This window comes from Siphateles boraxobius, unplaced genomic scaffold (genome assembly GCF_051911475.1).
Source record: "Siphateles boraxobius isolate OS27281-9 unplaced genomic scaffold, OSU_SipBor_1 222, whole genome shotgun sequence".
Lineage (NCBI taxonomy): Eukaryota > Metazoa > Chordata > Actinopteri > Cypriniformes > Leuciscidae > Siphateles > Siphateles boraxobius.
The window spans coordinates 768,531-788,463 of record NW_027508836.1 but is presented as its reverse complement, the minus strand read 5'-3'; the positions used below and the strand labels follow the sequence as shown (position 1 = coordinate 788,463).

The 19,933-nt window shown below is 34.0% G+C and overlaps 1 protein-coding gene across 11 annotated transcripts in view; it reads right to left on the bottom strand.

The window, feature by feature from the left end:
• pak6b (p21 protein (Cdc42/Rac)-activated kinase 6b) overlaps positions 1 to 19,509 on the bottom strand; it is a 37,057-nt gene extending 17,548 nt beyond the window's left edge. The window contains exons 1-6 of one of the 11 annotated variants that reach the window (XM_077240256.1): positions 18,825 to 19,509; positions 18,664 to 18,728; positions 18,467 to 18,542; positions 16,986 to 17,039; positions 14,837 to 14,885; positions 6,443 to 6,661 (exon numbers count right to left, since the gene is read on the bottom strand). In XM_077240256.1, coding sequence (XP_077096371.1) covers positions 6,443 to 6,652 — 210 coding nt within the window. In that variant the 5' untranslated portion in view covers positions 6,653 to 6,661; positions 14,837 to 14,885; positions 16,986 to 17,039; ... (1 more) ...; positions 18,664 to 18,728; positions 18,825 to 19,509. Of the gene's footprint in view, positions 1 to 6,442; positions 6,662 to 14,836; positions 14,886 to 16,980; positions 17,040 to 18,466 lie in introns of all 11 variants that reach the window. The other 10 variants (XM_077240250.1, XM_077240255.1, XM_077240253.1 and 7 more) reach the window with 10 other exon arrangements.
• Between the last annotated feature and the right edge of the window lie 424 nt (positions 19,510 to 19,933).

Below are 19,933 nucleotides of genomic sequence, written 5' to 3'. Positions count from 1 at the left end.
ATTGAGCTAAATCAAATTTGTTTCGTAATTCATGAACTTTCAATTCAGTTCAATAACTGTCAACATTGCAAAGTTCATGAATTACGAAACAAATTTTATTCAGCTCAATTCAGTTCAATGTTGATTCAATTCAGTTCAATAAGTGTCAACATTGCGATCAACATTGAACTGAATTGAGCTGAATCAAATTTGTTTCATAATTCATGAACTTTGCAATGTTGACGGTTATTGAACTGAAGTGAATCAACATTGAATTGAATTGAGCTGAATCAAATTTGCTTCGTAAATTCATGAACTTTGCAATGTTGACTGTTATTGAACTGAACTGAATCAACATTGAACTGAATTGAGCTGAATCAAATTTGCTTCGTAACTCATGAACTTTGTAATGTTGACACTTATTGAACTGAAGTGAATCAATATTGAATTGAATTGAGCTGAATCAAATTTGTTCGTAATTCATGAACTTTGCAATGTTGACGGTTATTGAACTGAACCGAATCAACTTTGAACTGAATTGAGCTGAATCAAATTTGCTTCGTAATTCATGAACTTTGCAATGTTGACGGTTATTGAACTGAATCAACATTGAACTGAATTGAGCTGAATCAAATTTGCTTCGTAATTCATGAACTTTGTAATGTTGACACTTATTGAAGTGAATTGAATCAACATTGAACTGAATTGAGCTGAATCAAATTTGTTTCGTAATTCATGAACTTTGCAATGTTGACGGTTATTGAACTGAACTGAATCAACATTGAACTGAATTGAGCTGAATCAAATTTGTTTCGTAATTCATGAACTTTGTAATGTTGACACTTATTGAACTGAACTGAATCAACATTGAACTGAATTGAGCTGAATCAAATTTGCTTCGTAATTCATGAACTTTGTAATGTTGACACTTATTGAAGTGAATTGAATCAACATTGAACTGAATTGAGGTGAATCAAATTTGCTTTCCTAATTCATGAACTTTGCAATGTTGACTGTTATTGAACTGAACTGAATCAACATTGAACTGGATTGAGCTGAATCAAATTTGTTTCATAATTCATGAACTTTGCAATGTTGACGGTTATTGAACTGAACTGAATCAACACTGAACTGAATTGAGCCGAATCAAATTTGCTTCGTAATTCATGAACTTTGTAATTTTGACAGTTATTGAACTGAATCAACATTGAACTGAATTGAGCTGAATCAAATTTGCTTCGTAATTTATGAACTTTGTAATGTTGACACTTATTGAACTGAAGTGAATCAACATTGAATTGAATTGAGCTGAATCAAATTTGCTTCGTAATTCATAAACTTTGCAAATTTGACTGTTATTGAACTGAACTGAATCAACATTGAACTGAATTGAGCTGAATCAAATTTGCTCCGTAATTCATGAACTTTGCAATGTTGACACTTATTGAACTGAAGTGAATCAACATTGAACTGAATTGAGCTGAATCAAATTTCTTTCGTAATTCATGAACTTTCAAATGTTGACGGTTATTGAACTGAATCAAAATTTAACTGAATTGAGCTGAATCAAATTTACTTCGTAATTCATGAACTTTGTAATGTTGACACTTATTGAACTGAATTGAATCAACATTGAACTGAATTGAGCTGAATCAAATTTGCTTCGTAATTCATGAACTTTGCAATGTTGGCTGTTATTGAACTGAACTGAATCAACATTGAACTGAATTGAGCTGAATCAAATTTGTTTCATAATTCATGAACTTTGCAATGTGGACAGTTATTGAACTGAACTGAATCAACACTGAACTGAATTGAGCCGAATCAAATTTGCTTCGTAATTCTTGAACTTTGCAGTGTTGACGGTTATTGAAATGAATCAACATTGAATTGAATTGAGCTGAATCAAATTTACTTCGTAATTCATGAACTTTGCAGTGTTGACGGTTATTGAACTGAATCAACATTGAATTTCAATTGAGCTGAATCAAATTTACTTCGTAATTCATGAACTTTGCAGTGTTGACACTTATTGAATCGAACTGAATCAACATTGAACTGAATTGAGCTGAATCAAATTTGCTTCGTAATTCATGAACTTTGCAATGTTGAGGGTTATTGAACTGAACTGAATCAACATTGAACTGAATTGAGCTGAATCAAATTTGTTTCGTAATTCAGGAACTTTGCAATGTTGACTGTTATTGAACTGAACTGAATCAACATTGAATTGAATTGAGCTGAATCAAATTTGTTTCGTAATTCATGAACTTTGCTATGTTGACGGTTATTGAACTGAACTGAATCAACATTGAATTGAATTGAGCTGAATCAAATTTACTTCGTAATTCATGAACTTTGCAGTGTTGACACTTATTGAACTGAACTGAATCAACATTGAACTGAATTGAGCTGAATCAAATTTGTTTCATAATTCATGAACTTTGCAATGTTGACACTTATTGAACTGAAGTGAATCAACATTGAACTGAATTGAGCTGAATCAAATTTGTTTCGTAATTCATGAACTTTGAAATGTTGACGGTTATTGAACTGAATTGAATCAAAATTGAACTGAATTGAGCTGAATCAAATTTACTTCGTAATTCATGAACTTTGAAATGTTGACGGTTATTGAACTGAACTGAATCAACATTGAACTGAATTGAGCTGAATCAAATTTGTTTCGTAATTCATGAACTTTGAAATGTTGACGGTTATTGAACTGAACTGAATCAACACTGAACTGAATTGAGCCGAATCAAATTCGCTTCGTAATTCATGAACTTTGTAATTTTGACAGTTATTGAACTGAATCAACATTGAACTGAATTGAGCTGAATCAAATTTGCTTCGTAATTTATGAACTTTGTAATGTTGACACTTATTGAACTGAATTGAATCAACATTGAAGTGAATTGAGCTGAATCAAATTTGCTTTGTAATTCATGAACTTTGCAATGTTGACGGTTATTGAACTGAAGTGAATCAACATTGAATTGAATTGAGCTGAATCAAATTTGCTTCATAATTCATGAACTTTGCAATTTTGACTGTTATTGAACTGAACTGAATCAACATTGAACTGAATTGAGCTGAATCAAATTTGCTTCGTAATTCATGAACTTTGTAATGTTGACACTTATTGAACTGAAGTGAATCAACATTGAACTGAATTGAGCTGAATCAAATTTGTTTCGTAATTCATGAACTTTGAAATGTTGACGGTTATTGAACTGAACTGAATCAAAATTGAACTGAATTGAGCTGAATCAAATTTACTTCGTAATTCATGAACTTTGTAATGTTGACACTTATTGAACTGAATTGAATCAACATTGAACTGAATTGAGCTGAATCAAATTTGCTTCGTAATTCATGAACTTTGCAATGTTGGCTGTTATTGAACTGAACCAATATTGAACTGAATTGAGCTGAATCAAATTTGTTTCATAATTCATGAACTTTGCAATGTGGACGGTTATTGAACTGAACTGAATCAACACTGAACTGAATTGAGCCGAATCAAATTTGCTTCGTGATTCATGAACTTTGCAGTGTTGACGGTTATTGAACTGAATCAACATTGAATTGAGCTGAATCAAATTTACTTCGTAATTCATGAACTTTGCAGTGTTGACGGTTATTGAACTGAATCAACATTGAATTGAATTGAGCTGAATCAAATTTACTTCGTAATTCATGAACTTTGTAATGTTGACACTTATTGAACTGAACTAAATCAACATTGAACTGAATTGAGCTGAATCAAATTTGCTTCGTAATTCATGAACTTTGCAATGTTGACACTTATGGAACTGAATTGAATCAACATTGAACTGAATTGAGCTGAATCAAATTTGCTTTGTAATTCATGAACTTTGCAGTGTTGACGGTTACTGAACTGAACTGAATCAACATTGAACTGAATTGAGCTGAATCAAATTTGCTTTGTAATTCATGAACTTTGCAGTGTTGACGGTTACTGAACTGAATCAACATTGAACTGAATTGAGCTGAATCAAATTTGCTTCGTAATTCATGAACTTTGCAGTGTTGACGGTTACTGAACTGAATCAACATTGAATTGAATTGAGCTGAATCAAATTTACTTCGTAATTCATGAACTTTGCAGTGTTGACACTTATTGAACTGAACTGAATCAACATTGAACTGAATTGAGCTGAATCAAATTTGCTTCGTAATTCATGAACTTTGCAGTGTTGACGGTTACTGAACTGAATCAACATTGAATTGAATTGAGCTGAATCAAATTTACTTCGTAATTCATGAACTTTGCAGTGTTGACACTTATTGAACTGAACTGAATCAACATTGAACTGAATTGAGCTGAATCAAATTTACTTCGTAATTCATGAACTTTGCAGTGTTGACACTTATTGAACTGAACTGAATCAACATTGAATTGAATTGAGCTGAATCAAATTTACTTCGTAATTCATGAATTTTGCAATGTTGACGGTTATTGAACTGAAATGAATCAAATTTGTTTCATAATTCATTCAAAAAGGTTCAATGGTCCTGAAAAAGAGAGTCACACTTGTGCTCCTCGTGGTGAAAGATTAATCTGACCCAAAGCTCATTTTCAACCTCAAATTTTGACCACAACGTTTTTAGATTCATAGCTTTAATATTTCTCACAGTTATAGAGTAAAATGTGTTTTGGAAAATATACATTTAATATAAAAACTGAAAATAGTATTATTTTTTTTCACAGCAATAAATGTAAAATTCTATAACTTTTGTAAGTTCACTTTTTAAAACCTTTTTTCAGTTTTTTCACTTCAGCAATAACTTGCCACGTGTCGTCTTCAAAAAGGGACCAAACTTTCAAGATTTACGGCAGTTTAAGTTGGAAATTCAATTTTCAGGTCTATGCTCAAAAAGTCAGTAGATGGATTATAAATACTGCAGAAATATAAGTACCATAAAATCCCATAAAAACGTCATGCATTATAGAGAGAAATGATCTAACACGATTACAGTTGTTAGATCTTTATATACATGCAATTCTTAATTTTAGGGATCATTTTAAAGAATTATATTCTATAAACTCCAGAATTGTCTTAATTAAGGCCATATTTTAAGTTTTTCTCCTCAAATGATGCTGTGAAATTATTTGACATTCACTCCATTCTAACTGACATATGCACAAACACCAAAATCTCATATTAAGCAAGAGATAGCAGATATTTTCACAAGAACAATATTCAGGGCTATTTGCATCTCATTTGCATCTCTAAGCAGAATTTGACTGGATCTCAGACATTCGCTCGAAGTCATTTGGTGGATGATGCATCTCTCCTAGAGCAGATGATTATATAACGCCAGCGTGGAGCAGGTTTATCAGGTCAACATTAGCGAATAAAAAGGCTTAATCTCACATTCTTAAAACGTTTGAATGGAGCAGCGGATACGTGATAACTCTGGGGAAATGTAACGGAGACGATGGTTTAGATATAAACATGAGACAGAACCTGTTTAACAGACATGTGATCATTAACTGGAGCCGCAAACATTAACGTGAAACAAACTTCCTCAGGGAAAAACACTTTGTGGGAAGATTTGAAAGAAATGATAGTAGATGCTGTAAAGAATGTGTCTCAGTCTTATTTCACAGCAAAATCAAGAGACATTATATACTTTGCCTGATATTTTTTCTTAATTGACTTAAAATATTGTCGGTAAGTTTTGCAAATAATGCTATAATTTTCTTTATGCAATAATTGTTTTGTTTTTTTTGATTTTGGAGTGAAATGTGATCTGGGCATGAGAATCAACTGTATATAATAACTGCATAATAATGTTACAAATAGAACGGTATTAATGAAATATCTATACAGTGAAATGTTTTGCAAAATAATATCAACTACATAATTTCTTGGCTGATATTTTTGCTTAATTGTCATAAAAATAATGTCACTAAGTTTTTCAAATAATTAATAAAAAAAATGCAAGCATCCATTTTGGATTACACACACAAACGTGATTTATACATATATAATATATGTAACACACACACATACATATGTGATATTCTGTAATAGTTTGGGATACTCCCCTACCTAGTAACTATTTATAATAATTGCATAATAATGTAAAAAATAAAAAACTATCTATGCAGCGCTGTAATATCAAATGTATATTTTTTTTACTGATATTTTTACCTAATTGTCATAAAAAGTCATTAAGCTTTGCAAATAATGCACAAATATATATAATATAATTTAACCAATAATTGCATATATATATATAAACTATACAGTAGTTCAAATTATACATACCGCAATTATATATATATATAATTGCTTTATGCATAATTCAAACTACTGTATAGTTCATATATATAAACATGTTAATTATATGTATAAATGCCAAAAACATATAATAAAGTGGGTCTGATACAGAAGCACATATTGTGTTGGTCTGAACGTCACTTTACCCTCTTGGGTTTGAGATAGATCGGTGTGATTCTGGACGGGTCCACCACAGGTTTGGGTCTCTTCAGTGTTTCGATGATGCTCTGCCATTGAGGCGGCAGACCGACGAAACATCCCTGAGCCGAGTCGAAGACCGTGTGCACCCTGTGCTCGAAGTTCTTGGGCGTGGAGATCTCCAGCCTCCTCTTCTTCTTCTTCTTCCTCAGGAACATCCCGACAGCCTGCGGAAAACAAGAGTTGGTCCCATCGTGAAACGACACGCTCAGTTTCGCCAGCAATGCCATGCAGTCGCATTCACAACATGCACTATATCCAACTGAAGAGATGCCCGTCAAAAAAACAAAACAAGACTCAAAAGAGGGCGGGGACAGGTGTGACACGTGCTGTCAATCAGACACCTGAGGACACGCCCCTTTTCTAACTCTTTCAAACCTGACACCGAGAGTCCTGTTACACGGACACTAAAGTCAGACAGCTGTAGATCGAGTCTTTAATGCATATTCAGTGAACCATGGGAACCAAACTACTAGTGACAGGCTCAATATTCCTGCAGGTTATATCGAGGTCAGTGAGAGCGACCACAGAAAACAATGTCCTGATTTTGGGTACATTGGATTTCCCAAGCCTGTAGGAATCTATTTAGCCCTATTTAACCATGTATTATTTTTGATAGACCCATTTCTAAGGCCTCTAAATGACCCGCTTCACACAAGCTCCGACAGTCATTCTGATTGATAGTTTAGACGCTTTTATCAAGTAAAAGTCTTTTAGTGTAATTGTACAGAAATCTTCCTTCAGCTCGTGCTTCACGTGTCTTTCTGCGGTCAACTCTGAGGGATTTGTATCAAGTAAACTTAGGAATAACTTATAGATTGTTGATAATATTTTACCTGCACTGAAGCAGCTTCGGTTTACTTGATTATCCATCATTATTTATTTGAAAAATCATGAGTATCAAATATGATCATCAGGCTTTTGAGGAAGGTTTATTTGTTCATCTCTTAATCGTCATTGTATTGCATCATATGTTTTGATCATAAATCTAAGCATTTAAATATCATCTTACTAAGACATTATTGGCAGATATTTATATGCATTTCATGCAAGTATCTGCTATTCTGTTATCACTGATTTACATTACAAGCATCAGAATTATTATATTACATATTACTATTTGTCCATATAAATATCAGCATCTGTATCAAATTGCATATTTTGCTCAGTTTGGGCCTCTGAATACTTCTTTTCCCTTCGTATTCTCACTATATTATACCATATGAGCTATAAAATGATAAAATATGATAAAAAAAACATTTTTGTTTGACTATTATATCATATGTGTGGTCATTTTTCCTAGACATTAAAAGCCAGACATTTTAAAATATTTCCTATCAAATTCTCTTAAGATCAAATGATCTGAGCAGCGCCACATTAATTTTATAGCTCAATACTTTTACTGTATTGACTCTTGAGTCGTTTTGTTTTACTTGAAGGTTGAATCTAATGATATGAAAGCTTTGAAACACTTTGTTTGTCCTCTAGGAGCTGCTGGTAACATTATATGACGGTATTGCTGAAGGGTTAGGTGGCCTCTTTTCTGCATCAACTCGATCGATCACATCACCAGCGTGGATGAACGTATTGACTAGTATCTGATCACCGTTCCACTATTATTCCTCAGTAATAGCTGAGGTCCTGCTGTGACCCTCAACATCTGTCCTGATGCATGAAGTGAATCCAATGCAGAATGTATACAAACATTAGATATAAAAGATGTCATTTTTGTGTAGTAGTAAAAATGTTTGTCATTTTTACAGAAAAATACAGTAAAAATGTACAGTAAAAACTAGAGCTGCAGCGATACAAAATTTTTCGCCAATAACGATGGCCGATAATTCAGAATGATATCTGCCGATACTGATAGCGATTATTTATAATTATATCTGCCGATACCGATAGACGAATATTTATAATGATATCTGCCGACAACAATAGCGATTATTCAGAATGAGATCTGCCGATAACAATAGCGATTATTCAGAATGAAATCTGCCCATAAAAATATTGATTATTTAGAATGATATCTGCCGATACCGATAGACGATTATTTATAATGATATCTGCCGATAACAATACTGATTATTTATAATGATATCTGCCGATAACAATACTGATTATTTATAATGATATCCGCCGATAACAATAGCGATTATTCAGAATGAAATCTGCCGATAACAATACTGATTATTTATAATGATATCCGCCGATAACAATAGCGATTATTCAGAATGAAATCTGCCGATAACAATACTGATTATTCAGAATGATATCTGCCGATAACAATACTGATTATTCAGAATGAAATCTGCCGATAACAATAGCGATTATTCAGAATGATATCTGCCGATAACAATACTGATTATTCAGAATGAAATCTGCCAATAACAATAGCGATTATTCAGAATGATATCTGTCGATACCGATAGCTGATTATTCGGAATGAAATCTGTCGATAACGATTATTCAGAATGAAATCTGCCGATAACAATAGCGATTATTCAGAATGATATCTGTCGATACCGATAGCTGATTATTCAGAATGAAATCTGCCGATAACAATAGCGATTATTCAGAATTAAATCGATACCGATAGCGATTATTCAGAATGAAATCTGGTGATACCGATAGCGATTATTCAGAATGATATCTGCTGATAACGATAGCGATTATTCAGAATGATATCTGACGATACCAATAGCGATTATTTATAATGATATATGCCAATACCGATAGCGATTATTCAGAATGAAATCTGTCGATACCGATAGTGATAATTTATAATGATATCTGGCGATACCTATACCGATTATTCAGAATGAAATCTGCCGATACCGATAGCGATTATTCACAATGATATATGCCGATGCCGATATCGATTCTTCAGAATGAAATCTGGCGATACCGATAGCAATTATTCAGAATGAAATCTGGTGATACCCGAAGCGATTATTAAGAATGATATCTGCCGATACTGATTATTCAGAATGAAATCTGGTGATACCCAAAGGGATTATTCAGAATGATATCTGGTGATACCGATAGCGATTATTCAGAATGAAATCTGGCGATACCAATAGCGATTATTTATAATGAAATCTGCCGATACCGATAGCGATTATTCAGAATGAAACCTGGCGATACCAATAGCGATTATTCAGAATGAAATCTGGCGATACCGATTATTTATAATAAAATCTGGCGATACCGATAGCGATTATTCAGAATGAAGTCTGGCGATGCCAATAGCGATTATTCAGAATGAAATCTGGCGATACCGATAGCGATTATTTATAATGAAATCTGGCGATACCGATAACGATTATTCAGAATGAAATCTGGCGATACCAATATCGATTATTCAGAATGAAATCTGGCGATACCAATATCGATTATTCAGAATGAAATCTGGCGATACCGATAGCGATTATTCAGAATGAAATCTGGCGATACCGATAGCGATTATTTATAATGAAATCTGGCGATACCGATAGCGATTATTCAGAATGATATCTGCTGATATCGATAGCAATTATTCTAAATGAAATCTGGCGATACCGATAGCGATTATTCAGAATGAAATCTGGCGATACCGATAGCGATTATTCAGAATGAAATCTGGCGATACCGATAGCGATTATTCAGAATGAAATCTGGCGATACCGATAGCGATTATTCAGAATGAAATCTGGCGATACCGATAGCGATTATTCAGAATGACATCTGTCGATACCGATAGCGATTATTCAGAATGAAATCTGCCGATAACAATAGCGATTATTCAGAATGACATCTGTCGATACCGATAGCTGATTATTCAGAATGACATCTGTCGATACCAATAGCGATAATTTATAATGATATCTGGCGATACCTATACCGATTATTCAGAATGAAATCTGCCGATACCGATAGCGATTATTCACAATGATATCTGTCGATGCCGATACCGATTATTCAGAATGAAATCTGGCGATACCGATAGGAATTATTCAGAATGAAATTGGTGATACCCGAAAGATTATTAAGAATGATATCTGCCGATACTGATTATTCAGAATGAAATCTGGCGATACCGATAGCGATTATTCAGAATGAAATCTGGTGATACCCAAAGGGATTATTCAGAATGATATCTGCCGATACCGATAGCGATTATTCAGAATGAAATCTGGCGATACCAATAGCGATTTTTCAGAATGAAATCTGCCGATACCGATAGCGATTATTTATAATGAAATCTGGCGATACCAATAGCGAATATTTATAATGAAATCTGGCGATACCGATTATTCAGAATGAAATCTGCCGATACCAATAGCGAATATTTATAATGAAATCTGCCGATACCGATTATTCAGAATGAAATCTGGCGATACCAATAGCGATTTTTCAGAATGAAATCTGCCGATACCGATAGCGATTATTTATAATGAAATCTGGCGATACCGATAGCGATTATTCAGAATGAAATCTGGCGATACCGATAGAGATTATTTATAATGAAATCTGGCGATACCGATAGCGATTGTTCAGAATGACATCTGTCGATACCGATAGCGATTATTCAGAATGATATCTGCTGATATCGATAGCGATTATTCAGAATGAAATCTGGCGATACCGATAGCGATTATTCAGAATGATATCTGCTGATATCGATAGCGATTATTCAGAATGAAATCTGGCGATACCGATACCGATTATTCAGAATGAAATCTGGCGATACCGATACCGATTATTCAGAATGAAATCTGGCGATACCGATACCGATTATTCTGAATGAAATCTGGCGATACAGATAGCGATTATTCAGAATGAAATCTGGCGATACCGATAGCGATTATTCAGAATGAAATCTGGCGATACCGATAGCGATTATTCAGAATGAAATCTGGCGATACCGATAGCGATTATTCAGAATGAAATCTGGCGATACCGATAGCGATTATTCAGAATGAAATCTGGCGATACTGATAGTTTAATTTTCTTATGAAAAAAAACCCTCTCCCATTTAATGCTGTAAACTATACAGGGAGCCTCTCATTTGGTACATTAATATTAAAAAGTTAAAAACTATTACATTCAACTGCTATTTATTTTCTGATATAAAAAATTACAATCAAATTTGGTTACATCTCAGTTGCATATAAGGTAATTTTTATAGACACCATTTTAGTTTGAATTTCATGATAAAATGGACAGAAATTGAAAACTGAAACTTTGTTTCTTATCAGGAGTAACAGAGTAATTGCAGGAGTAACTGCAGACATGGCAACCCTGGCTTGAGCTACAGGTGATTCATAGGGTCGCTATTTTTTAATTGTTTTTTAAGCGTTATTGACATATAGACAGCCCTAACTTTAACACAAGACATCTTCTTCACACACAGTATGATTTGCCGTCTGACACGTTTTCCCGCCCCCTTTTGATTGACAGGATATAATCAGCCCTGATCATCGGCTGTTTTTAAACAATCGGCCGTTAGTGAAAATAATTGCTTTTACTGGCCGACAACGATTATTGGCCGAGTCATCGGTGCATCTCTAGTAAAAACCTATTCAGGAAGTTATCCTAACATACTGCATACAGTTAAAAACTGTAAATGGTTTAACATCACAATACTGTATATGTAACTTTATCATAAAATACTGTCAAATTTGCAAAATGCAAGAAAGAACTATGAATTACTGTATAAGTTATGGTGAAAAAGGACATTACCAGAAGTCCCAGCATGACTCATAACATATGATTATATTTTATTTAAATAATTTAATCTTATTTTTGGCATCAGTAATGTACATTAGGGTGTTTTGTGTGATTCTGTTAATGTTTTTTGCGTTATTTAAGTGTCGTTTGTGTTACTCTGATAACACGTTTTCATCATGTGTTTTACAACCTGCATTATTATGAAAAGCGTCCATCCTCTTGGTTCAGGATCATGCGTGTCAGATATCTTTCATATGAAATACCCTTATCAGACCCGAACTTAATACAAACTAAACGCATTATTATGATCCCTCGCATTTCTTAAAAATTATCAACTTTTTGAGGGTTCTTCAAGGGTTTTGCAAACATATGCAGTTAATAAACTACAATTGCACAAACAGAAGCCAGTGGATTTCCATATATGAGTGTGTGTCTGTAAACTCCTCTTGTATGAGCTGTCAATCAATATTTGCCCACTAGAGAACATTAAACAGTGAGCAATAAATACGCAAAACACCCAGATAAGACGTCACGAACACATGACAATCAATTCATTTTTTTTATCCATTATGTTATCCATAAAGTATGTTTTAGAAAAGTAAATATTGTAATAAAATATCTAATAAAATATTGTAATAAAAATTTTCAGTAAAACTGAAAAATGTATGCAGTTTGGACGTTAATTTACACGACAACAGCGGTTTTAAAACGGGTTTCAAAGTGCAAGTTTTTGGAAACAATACCGCTATCATCTGTGTGTGAAGTACAAAAACACGGATATGCGAAAACGGTGACAACAACGTTGTGAAAACAATCTCCGTTCACACATATGCATGTTACGTGTTCAGTCTAAAGGCAAGTAGTGTTTCTTTACAAAGTAACATCGCCATCTACTGGCCTGGCATGAATAATACAGTGCATTTTAATCGTTCTCACGGATCAGTGTGAACGGAGATTGTTCTAAAATCGTTAAATACGTTAAAATCGCGAAGGAAAAACTTTTTCGGTTTTAGTAACATTCACAGCTCCAGAAGTAAACACGATGCATTAAGATCCGGGGGTGAAAACTTTTTGAATTTGGAGATCAAGATAAATTGTAATTAATTTGTCTTCTGGGAAACATGTACGTATCTTCTGTTGCTTCCGAAGTGCCGTACTAAACGAATTTTTGGGGGGGAAAAATGTGGACATTTTCATCCTGTTCAAAAGTTTTCACCCCTCGCTCCTTCTGGAGCATCAGTGAATGTTTGAACCTTTTTTAATAGTTGTGTTTGAGTCCCTCAGTTGTCCTCGGTGTGAAAAGATGGATCTCAAAATCATAGTCACTGCTGGAAAGTGTGTAAAAAACCCTAACCTGGAGGATTTTCTCAAGAACGTTGGGCTGTTTAACTTCTCAGGACAAACAAGGGGACTCAAGAACAACCATCACAAACGGTAAAAAACAGAAGTGGATCATCCAGATAACGACACACAGTATTAAAAAACAAGGGTTCATAAACTTTTGAACGGGATCATTTTTATAAATATCTATTTTTATCTTGTGGACTAAAAAAAAAAGCATGCATTTTGTACGATTCCTCTTATTTTGTTCAAATTATTCACATTTTAACAGATTCTGCAAATATATACACACACCCGTTCAACTGCTTGTTAACACAATATCTCATCAGCCAATCACACGGCAGCAACTCAATGCATGTAGAAATGGTGAAGACGATCTTCTGAAGCTCAAAAGATAACTTTGAACGTGGCATTTTCTCTGAGTATTTCAGATCTACTGGGATTTTCACGCACAACCATCTTTAGGGTTTACAGAGAATGATCTGAACAAGAGAAAATGTCCAGTGGATGAAAAGCCTTGTTGATGTCAGAAATCAGAGGAGAATGACCAGACTGATAGAAAGGCCACAGTAACTCAAATAAGCTCTAGTTATAATAACCGAGGTCTGCAGAAGAGCATCTCTGACACACAACACGCCAAACCTTGACCTACATATATATGCTTACTAAACCATTATACATACAGTCAAACCAAAACCTTCAACATTTCTCACATTATCACAGTTTATCCGCTATAGTTTAGGAAATGGTAATAAAATATGAGCAGAACTCAGAGTTATGAACTCAGTTGATATTTGACAGGTTTTGTCCGTCCTTCTGTTAGACTCTCACACATGAATTATGTTGAATATCTGTCAGCTGTTAAATTTAACTACACAATTAGATAATACCAGTTTAGCTCAACCAGTTACCAAGCAATGCTTCATGTTGTTCAGTCTGTGGTGTAAAAAGGTGCATTAGTTATTAAAGAAAAAACACTTCAGCAAAACATGATCAGCTCAAAGTGTCCCAATCATTTTTGGTCTCATATTTTTACTGGCAGAGTTTTTGTGTATAATATGTCCCAGTTTACTTTATTTTGTTCTCCTCACTTACAGAAATGAACTATAGTGTCCTGCACACACTAGTAGAAAAATATCAAAAATTATATCTGGTGTCTGAATCATTTTTGGTTTGATTGTATGTTTTAAAAAAAACAAAACAAAAAACACACCAGTATTCAATAAACCAAATAGAATACAATCAAATGAACCAACAAGCATAAACGAATCAGTTTTCATAGATGTTACCTGTGCAGGTGTGTGTGTGTTTCCCTCAGTTCAGCTCTTTCACTAGACCCTGATCAGGACAGAAACACAAGACATGAGTGAGAAGAAGTCCTGCATCCAGACTCAGTGTCCTGCGTGTGTGTGTTTGTTCAGCGGGTGTGTGTGTGTGTGTGTGTGTGGAGAAACACATGACAGATGAGCAGCGTTTCTTCTACTCTGGTTTCCTGCAACACGTCGAGACACGACCGCACCGAGAGCTACATCTCAACACGCCATGATGGATCAGATACCAAACATTCGGATTTATACAATCCTAACTTAAGGGGTTTGCAGATATTTGAACTTTATAGTCGGACAAAATGCATGTCAAAATACAACATTAGAGAGGTTGGGATTGGGAACTCCCATTTTTGCCATGTTTACTCAAATTGTGTAAGAAATCAGGAAGTCATATCCTTTATAACATGGTTGAGAAACAGTGCAAAGCTTGTGTCATTTATAATTATTGGGCATTGAGATTTCTGTGTTGAAATGCACATTTAGATTAAATTATGGAAGCTTGTTTCTGGCGTGGAATTTATAAAAATCTGACTTTTTATCTCATAATTACTTTTCTTCTAGAAATTGCGAGTGTATATCTGGCAATTCTGGGAAATAAGGGAAAACTGAGTTTGTATGTCTTAGTTCTTGCAATTCTGACTTTTGTTCCTCAGAACTGTGCGATATAAACTTGCAACTGAGAAAAAAGTCTGAATTATGAGATATCAACTCAAATCTCAAGAAATAAAATTGCAAGTTATAAACTCATAATTGCGAGGAAAAGTCAGAATTGTAAGATATGAAGTCATAATTGCAAGAAGTCAGAATTGTGAGGTATATAGGCATTATTGTGATATATAATGATATAATTGTGAGATATAAAGTCATAATTTCGAGTTATAAGGTCAGAATTGCGAGAAAAAGTCAGAATTGCGAGAAATTAACTCAGAATTGCGAGAAATAAAGTTGGAAATGCAAGAAATAAACTCAATTGTGAGAAATAAAGTCAGAATTGCGTGGAATTGAGAGATATATCTAAAATATATCTATTTTTATGTCATATTCACCATATTCTTAAAAAAATTAAATTAGCCGAAACGTACAGTAAAAACTGGTTTACATTTAGCATTTAGCAGATAGTGTTATCCAGAGCAACTTTCAAAAAGAGGAACAAAAGCAGTTTGTGAAAGAGCCAACAATATTCATAATATAAAATGCCTGGTTTATTAAAAAACTCAATTCTGCTTTCCTCTGCAAACGTGCGTTTCTGATTCGTTCTTGATGAAGAATGACACTGAGATCTAATGTTCCTGATCAAGTAAATTTAGAGTTGCAGAAACTAAATCATACAAACAAGTGTATGCGTCACATCACTAGAGATACGCCCTATATAACCCGTCTCAGAGACATATTTACACTAACCAAACTGGTTGAGTATTTCATTATGTGCTTTATAACCGTTATCCATTCAAACAACATGAGATGGGTGTTTATTTTCTATCAAACCCTAAAATATTGATTCAACGTTGGAAAATAAGATTTTTAAATGGACATAACTTGCAGAATTTGAGTTTTGAAAATCACTTGACTAGTTGAATTTGCAATATGTGAAGTTGCAATAACAAGACGCATTTTTTTCAGGCATAATTCAGACTCTCGCAATTCTGACTTTTCCAGAGTTTGAGTTTTGAAATGATTATGGCGTACAGTTTATGAAAACCCCAAATTCAAAATCTCAGAAAATTACATATATTACATGAAATCAATTATAAAAAAGGATTTTAAACACAGAAATGTCGGCCTATATGCATATAATCATGCATTTGTATATAGTTATATATACTAAATATATTAGTTTCACCTTTTAATCTGAATTACTGAAATACACGAACTGTTGCAGGATATTCTAATTTTTCGAGTTTCACCTGTATGTGAATTTGCAATAACTTTGCAATTTTCAGGCATAATATTCATTTATTTCTCATAATTGTGAATTAATTGTCAACAATTAGAAATTTTAAGATGCTATTGCACAATTACTCCATATGTGGAAAATCATCTGAGTTTGTATGCAAGTTACACCCAATATAAGTTATAAAGTTATGCAAGGAAGGTTTAAAATTCACCTTACGTTTTCCTCTCTTCATCAAGTTCATGCCAAATCCATGTCCAGGAATGTCATGCTCTGTTTAGACAAGTAAAAGATCAGGCTTAACAACACCACTGCATCATTATGCATTATTCACTGTGGGTTTGTGGAACCGGATCAAGACACACACCATAGAAATGAAACGAGCAAACGACTGTTTCAGTGCTTGAGTTTACTGTTATTTACACTCGCTTACAGCTCAACTTTATTCTAATCTCATTAAAACATCCAGGTCACCTCAGAATCAAAAGAAAATTAAATTATATTTTGCAAGAAAATTCAGTCTTTCAGGACCATTTTCATTTATGCATATACAATTATTTCAGTATTTTTATTTTACTTGAGTTTTTCTCCTTCGATAACAAAAATAATATAATTCTCATTACTAAAAATCAATGAATGTCTTATATTGCATACGTGCATAAAGCACTAACTAACACTTAGAAATTGTATGGATGCTTGTTTCCGCCACTGAATAAACTTTTTTATCTTATAATTCTGACTTTTTTGTCTTACAATTGGGGGATATAAACTTGCAATTCTGACTTTTTTATTGCAATTCAGAATTTTTTTAATTGCACTTCTGATTTTTTTAAATTGAAATTCAGAATTTTTATCGCAATTCTGACTTTTTATCTCGCAATTGCAAGTGTACATCTCACAATAATTCCTCCACATGATAATAATCTGTGTTTGTATGCAAGTTACAAGTTATGAACAGGTTCAAAATTCACCTTAGGTTTTTAAATTGCAATTCTGACTTTTTTTAAATCGAAATTCTGACTTTTTTTCCCCTGCAATTGCGAGTTTATATCATGCAATTCTGAGTGGAAAAAAAGTAAATGGCGAGATAATAAATTAATATGGCTAACTTGTAAGACTAGTCTAACAGTCGATGCAACAGGCCACTTGTTATGTATTTATTTGTTTTTGAGGTGAAATATGACGCAGATTAATTAAGAGAAATTAAAGCACTTTTGTTGCACTGAAACAAATATCTCCCCCTGAGGTAAGAAAAATAATATTATTCTCCTTTTTTTAGTAGATATTTGTTCATGTACGCTTAAAAATGATTCTATGGTGAAGTCTACAGAAAAAAACAGAATGTAATTTCTACATGAAAAAGTTAGTTCAGGCAACAATTAAAAAAAAGTAAATTCTATATTAGCACTCATTTAAACTTGCAGAAATCAAAGCATAAATATCAACATTATTAAATTAAGTAAAACCTACTCAACTTTTCTGATACTGGTGTTCCCATCATGCACCGAGGCACAAACACTTAAGGTTGATTACTTATTTTCTTTGTTAATTTTTCTTAACTTAGTTAAGCAGAGTTTACTTAATTCCATATGTGAAATTTACTTTAAAAAAATCTCAGTGCAAAAACTTGCGACATTAAAACTAAGTAAATATTAGGCACTTGTTTGTTTGTTTCCAGTGTGTTTTAAGCATAAACTCACTTAATTTTGATCAAACTTCAATATGTTCAGACAGTCCTTTTGCTTCTCCATTAAATGCATCTTGATGTAAGAATATCTAGATATTTGCATATGGAAAACAAGCCAGAAATACTGAGGAAGAACATCCGTTTGTGCAGTGATCCTTCAGGATTGGGAGTGAATGTCAGAACCGGAAAGACAAGGACGAAGCCGCTCACCGTTTTCCTCAAGCACATGATCTTCACGAGCTCGTTCTCCATCTCACAAAACCTCTTACTTTCTTCTGTCGTGCAACAAATCCAACACCACCCAGAGATCTTCACTTAGACAAGACAGAGAGAGAGAGACAATCAAAGAAAGAGCGTTGAATCGGTCTTACCTGGAGCCGAGGATCGCCGTAACGCTCGTGAAGATCTCTCTCTCTCACACACACACACACACACACACACACACTTTCTCCCATCAGCATGTGGATCTGCGTGCCGCTGCATGTTCGCAGGTTTGGGAGCGTCTCTATCCGATCTGAGTCACCGACAGACTTCTTCTCTTCTCTTAGATCTACTCCCCCAGTTTTGTCACTTCTAGAAGGAGTAAAAGTCACTCTAAAGGCCCTTTCACACCAACATATATATATATATATATATATATCCTTCATTTATCACAGTTAAAGTGAAGTCAAGTCACTTCTATTTCTATTCTATAGCGCTTTTTACAATACAGAGTGTTACAAATCAGCTTTACAGAGATAACAGGAAAATAATGCAACAAAGTTTGTTTCTAGAAGAAAGTAAAATAAAAGCTTAAGTAAGTTCAGTGATGTTTCATTTTTGTTTTAAAAAAGTTATTAATTTAGTTCATTATAGCCGCTCTGGAGAAAACTGTGATGTCATCGTCCAGCAGGAGATCAATAATATTGTTGAATATAAATTATATTGAATACTATTCAACAGAACATGCGTCCATGGTTGGCTAACGATGCTTTTCACCCCAGAATGATTATTTTTCCTCTGCTAATGACCATTGACTATAAACATTCACAGCCAATCAGAAACCATCCTGCTCTCAGACTGACAGGGCGGGGGCTATAAAACAGCCCCTCCCCCTTTATAAATCAGCCAATAGCGTTTGGTTTATATCGCAGCTCGGCCTGATGTTGAGCTCAGTAAAGCAGTTTACTGCTAATCTCTAACCGCTTTTCCTCATCTCCTCCATTGCTTTAAAATACAGCATTTTGAGTAGAATTGAAATGGATCCAATTATTCTGTCCTGCGTCGACTCGATCATATGATCAGCTGTGTGTGTGTGTGTGTGTGTGTGTGTGTGTGTGTCTCTGGAACTGGAGCTGTGGGGTTCGAGAAACCAGACTTCATTCGTGCAATGGAAAGCATATTTACACTGTCTGAATCATTCCCTATACCCTATATAGTGCACTATGTGCCAATTCATTCACCATGTAGAAAACAGTAAATGTGTGAACAAGTGACTGAT